This window comes from Budorcas taxicolor, chromosome 5 (genome assembly GCF_023091745.1).
Source record: "Budorcas taxicolor isolate Tak-1 chromosome 5, Takin1.1, whole genome shotgun sequence".
NCBI lineage: Eukaryota > Metazoa > Chordata > Mammalia > Artiodactyla > Bovidae > Budorcas > Budorcas taxicolor.
In genome coordinates this window covers 162779861-162783119 of record NC_068914.1, presented here as the reverse complement: position 1 = coordinate 162783119, position 3259 = coordinate 162779861, and the positions used below count along the sequence as shown (strand labels likewise).

The window sequence follows — 3259 nt, the reverse complement described above, 5'->3', positions numbered from 1 at the left end:
ACGCAGATTTTGTCTCTTGGCTAAGCCTTCTCACCCCATGACATTTTTACTGTTTTACAGACTTCATACCAGCTTCAGCTCTACCTAATCTCCCTGAACTGGCTTCTGGTTCATCACTGAAAAGCCTCCCAGAAGAAGGGCTGTGTGTTCACTCTCAAGCTCGGACCCCCTGCCCCGTGCCTTGTGGGCACCCATGGGATGAAGGGTCACAGGTCAGCCATCTGCATCGGAAGAGGGCTCTGCCTTAGGTGGCTGCGGGGCCGTCCTCACGGGGCCAGTCACCCTCAGGTTTCTGCTTGGCCGTGCATGGCAGCGTGGTGGGCAGGTGCCCAGCTTGGGGCCAGGCTGCCTGGGTCCAGTTCTCAGCCTCACCAGTGACTGCTGTCTTGGGGAGTTTGCGTGATCTCTCTGTCTTCCCATGTCTAAAATGGGACTGAACACTCTAGCTGCCTCAGGCTTGGTGTGAAGATGAGCAAGGTAGACACAAGCGCGTGCACGTAAAACTGAGGGACCGTGAACAGGGTCAAAGGGGTGTGTTGGCATTGCTGTCGGATGTGAGGCTGTAGTCAAGCACCCTTCCTCCTGGTCCCACGGGAGGGGCTGGCCAAGGCAGCAGGGAGCTCTTCGTGGCCCCTTACCACTGCGCTTGTTGCTGTAAGTTGCTAGGTCGTGTCCGACTCTTCATGACCCCATGAACCACAGCAAGTCAGGTTCCTCTGTCCTTCACGACCTTCCAGAGTTAGCTCAAACCCATGTCAGTTGATTCAGTGATGCCATCCAATATCTCATTCTAACCTATAAGTATCTCAGAAGTTAAACAAGAAAACCCAACCTTGATGGCTTGACTGGTGAGGTCCACCAAAGTTTCAAGCACTAGCTGGTGCCAACCTCACCCATGTTGTCAGAAAACAGAGAGCCACATCCGCCCTGCTCATTTTATATGGGTTGTGGGATCTGGAGTAAATTACAAACAGATTAAGTTAGCAAAGGAGTAGAGATTTCTAAGCCCATTTTATCGATGAGCATAAATAAAAAAAATCCTAAATAAAATAGGAACTCACGAAAACTGACAGATAACACAGCATAATCCCTCATTAAGGAGCTGAGATAACCAGGGATGCAAGGATGGTTCTGCATCAGATAAGGCAGCGCACAACGGGCCACGTGCACACCCTTGCCTCGGCGTGTAGCTACCACCTGTAATGGGGTTCCGCACGGATTCACCATACTTTGCTCACAGATGTGGATTTAATCGCTTTCCCCAAGAGAGTGTTGGCAGAGTGAAAGAGGGGGCACATGTCGCCTTTCTTTTGGGGAGAGGGGCCGGTCTTGCGTATTTCCTTGGAAACTTGGAGGCCCTAAACCCCACCTGCTGCTCAGAGGGGAACCTGGCGCTTTTATTCTCTGTTGTGGAGGTCTCCTCAGTGGACGCGAGAAAAGGTGGCTTGGCGTTTACAGTCTCGCGGCGATTTTCTGCGGACCACCTGTTCCGATCCCACGGAGGGAGCTGCGTTCACACAGGCGGGCTCAGACCACAGCCTGGGGCCCGCTGGCGGCCCTAGGTCCCGCGGAGGCGAAGGGGCTGATCCAGGCCGGGGAGGGGCGCGGGCCCAGGACTGCCTTCAGGTTCGTCCACGCGGACGCCTGGCCCGGCTCGCCCGGCTGACTCTGCGGGTCGGTGAGGATGCTGTGCATTTGGATCGTGAACATCAGGCCGGCGAAGAGGAAGCCGTTCAGCGCCACCATGAAGAGGAAGAGGAGCGAGGCCCGCAGGCGCACGGGCGCCCGCAGGTCCCACTCGCCGCGCGCGTAGGCGCGCAGGGCCGGCACGGAGAGCAGGAGCACCACGTGCAGCGCGCCCAGCGCCGTGTAGAGCGTGAAGAGCACGAAGAACTTGCGGTTGTCCTCGCCCACGCAGTTGTTGACCCACGGGCAGTGGTGGTGCGCCTTGCGGATGCAGCGCTGGCACACTCCGCAGTGGTGCGCGCCCGGCGGCCGGACGGCGCCGCAGAGCGGGCAGCAGCCCGCCAGGCCGGGTGCGGGCGGGGCGCCCGCGGGCAGGGCGCCGGGGTCGGTGAACATGGTCCGCGCGTGGGAGGCCAGGGCCAGGGAGGCCAGCAGGTGGAAGAGCGAGCCGTGCACCGCGCTGTAGGCCGGCTGCTGCGCCGGGAGCAGCCAGGCGCTCAGCAGCAGCGCGCCCTCGCTCAGCGTCAGCGCCCACGTGGCCGAGGCGCACACGATGCCCAGGGCGTCGGGCACGAACCACACGCGCGGCGCGGCGGCCGGGCTCCGCGGGGCCAGGGCGGCTGGCCCCTGAGTGCCTGCGGCTCCGCCCTCCCCTCCCGCGCTCTGCCTGGCTCGGCCTGGGATTCCCCTCCTCCCCACCGCAGAGTTCTAGAATGCGCCCTCCAGTGGGGGCTTTGTGAACACAGAAAGGCGCCCCGCCTTCACCCGGGAAAGCCCCTTCCCGGCGGTGACTGTTTTGTTTGGGGCGAATGGGGCGTTGGACCTCGGAGGAGGCGGAGGTGCCGGCTGCGGGCATGGCCCTTTTAAGGTCCTCGCAGGAAACGTGCGCGAGGAGGAAACACCGCAGCTCCTCCTGTGTGTGCGTGCGGAGCGCACACGTGTGTGTCGGGGGGCGGCACTTCTCTGTACACTAGCTCACTGATACTCACAACTCTGACAGCACAAAGGTTTACTCCCCAGTTTGCAGATAAGAAACTGAGCTGGGGATTAGATGAACGGCCTGTGAGTGACAGGCCAGGATTCCAGCCTGCCGGTGGTCCCAGCTGGCTCCTCCGGCCCCCAGAGGAGCTGGACACAGCTGATGGCAGGTCGGCCCTCCGCCCTGTCTGCCTCACGCGGTCAGGACACCCGCTCTGGGTGCTCAGCTGCCGGGGAACAAGAGGTTAAGCATAGGTTTGGATTGAACCAACGGCCGGCATTCGGAAAGGTCAGCTCTAGACTCTTGGTCTAAGAAGTGGGTCCTGAGAAAAGACAGCGGCACAGAGGCCAGCATGGCCGTCCCCCAAATGCCCGCAGCAGAGCGTGAGGGAGGCGGGTGGGTCTGAGCTGAAAGGAGGCTGCCTGTGAAGGGCATGCCTGCCGGGCTGCATGAATGAGAGTATAGCACCCGGGATGGTGGGGGGGACACGGCTGGGGGAGCAGCGCCAAGAGCCGCACTCCCGGTGGGAGGGGCTTGCGGCGCTTTGGAAGCAGCGAGAAGGGCGGGGGTGGGGAGGGGGGGGAAGCCAGTGGG

General features: G+C 61.2%; 1 protein-coding gene across 1 annotated transcript; it reads right to left on the bottom strand.

Moving 5' to 3' along the window:
* Window positions 1-1527: 1527 nt before the first annotated feature.
* On the bottom strand, window positions 1528-2542 carry LOC128048277 (palmitoyltransferase ZDHHC3-like). Its single transcript, XM_052640655.1, has 2 exons — window positions 2452-2542; window positions 1528-2363 (listed from the first exon to the last, which is right to left on the bottom strand). Exons 1-2 carry the CDS (start codon window positions 2540-2542, stop codon window positions 1528-1530), a joined length of 927 nt encoding a protein of 308 aa, XP_052496615.1.
* Window positions 2543-3259: the final 717 nt, after the last annotated feature.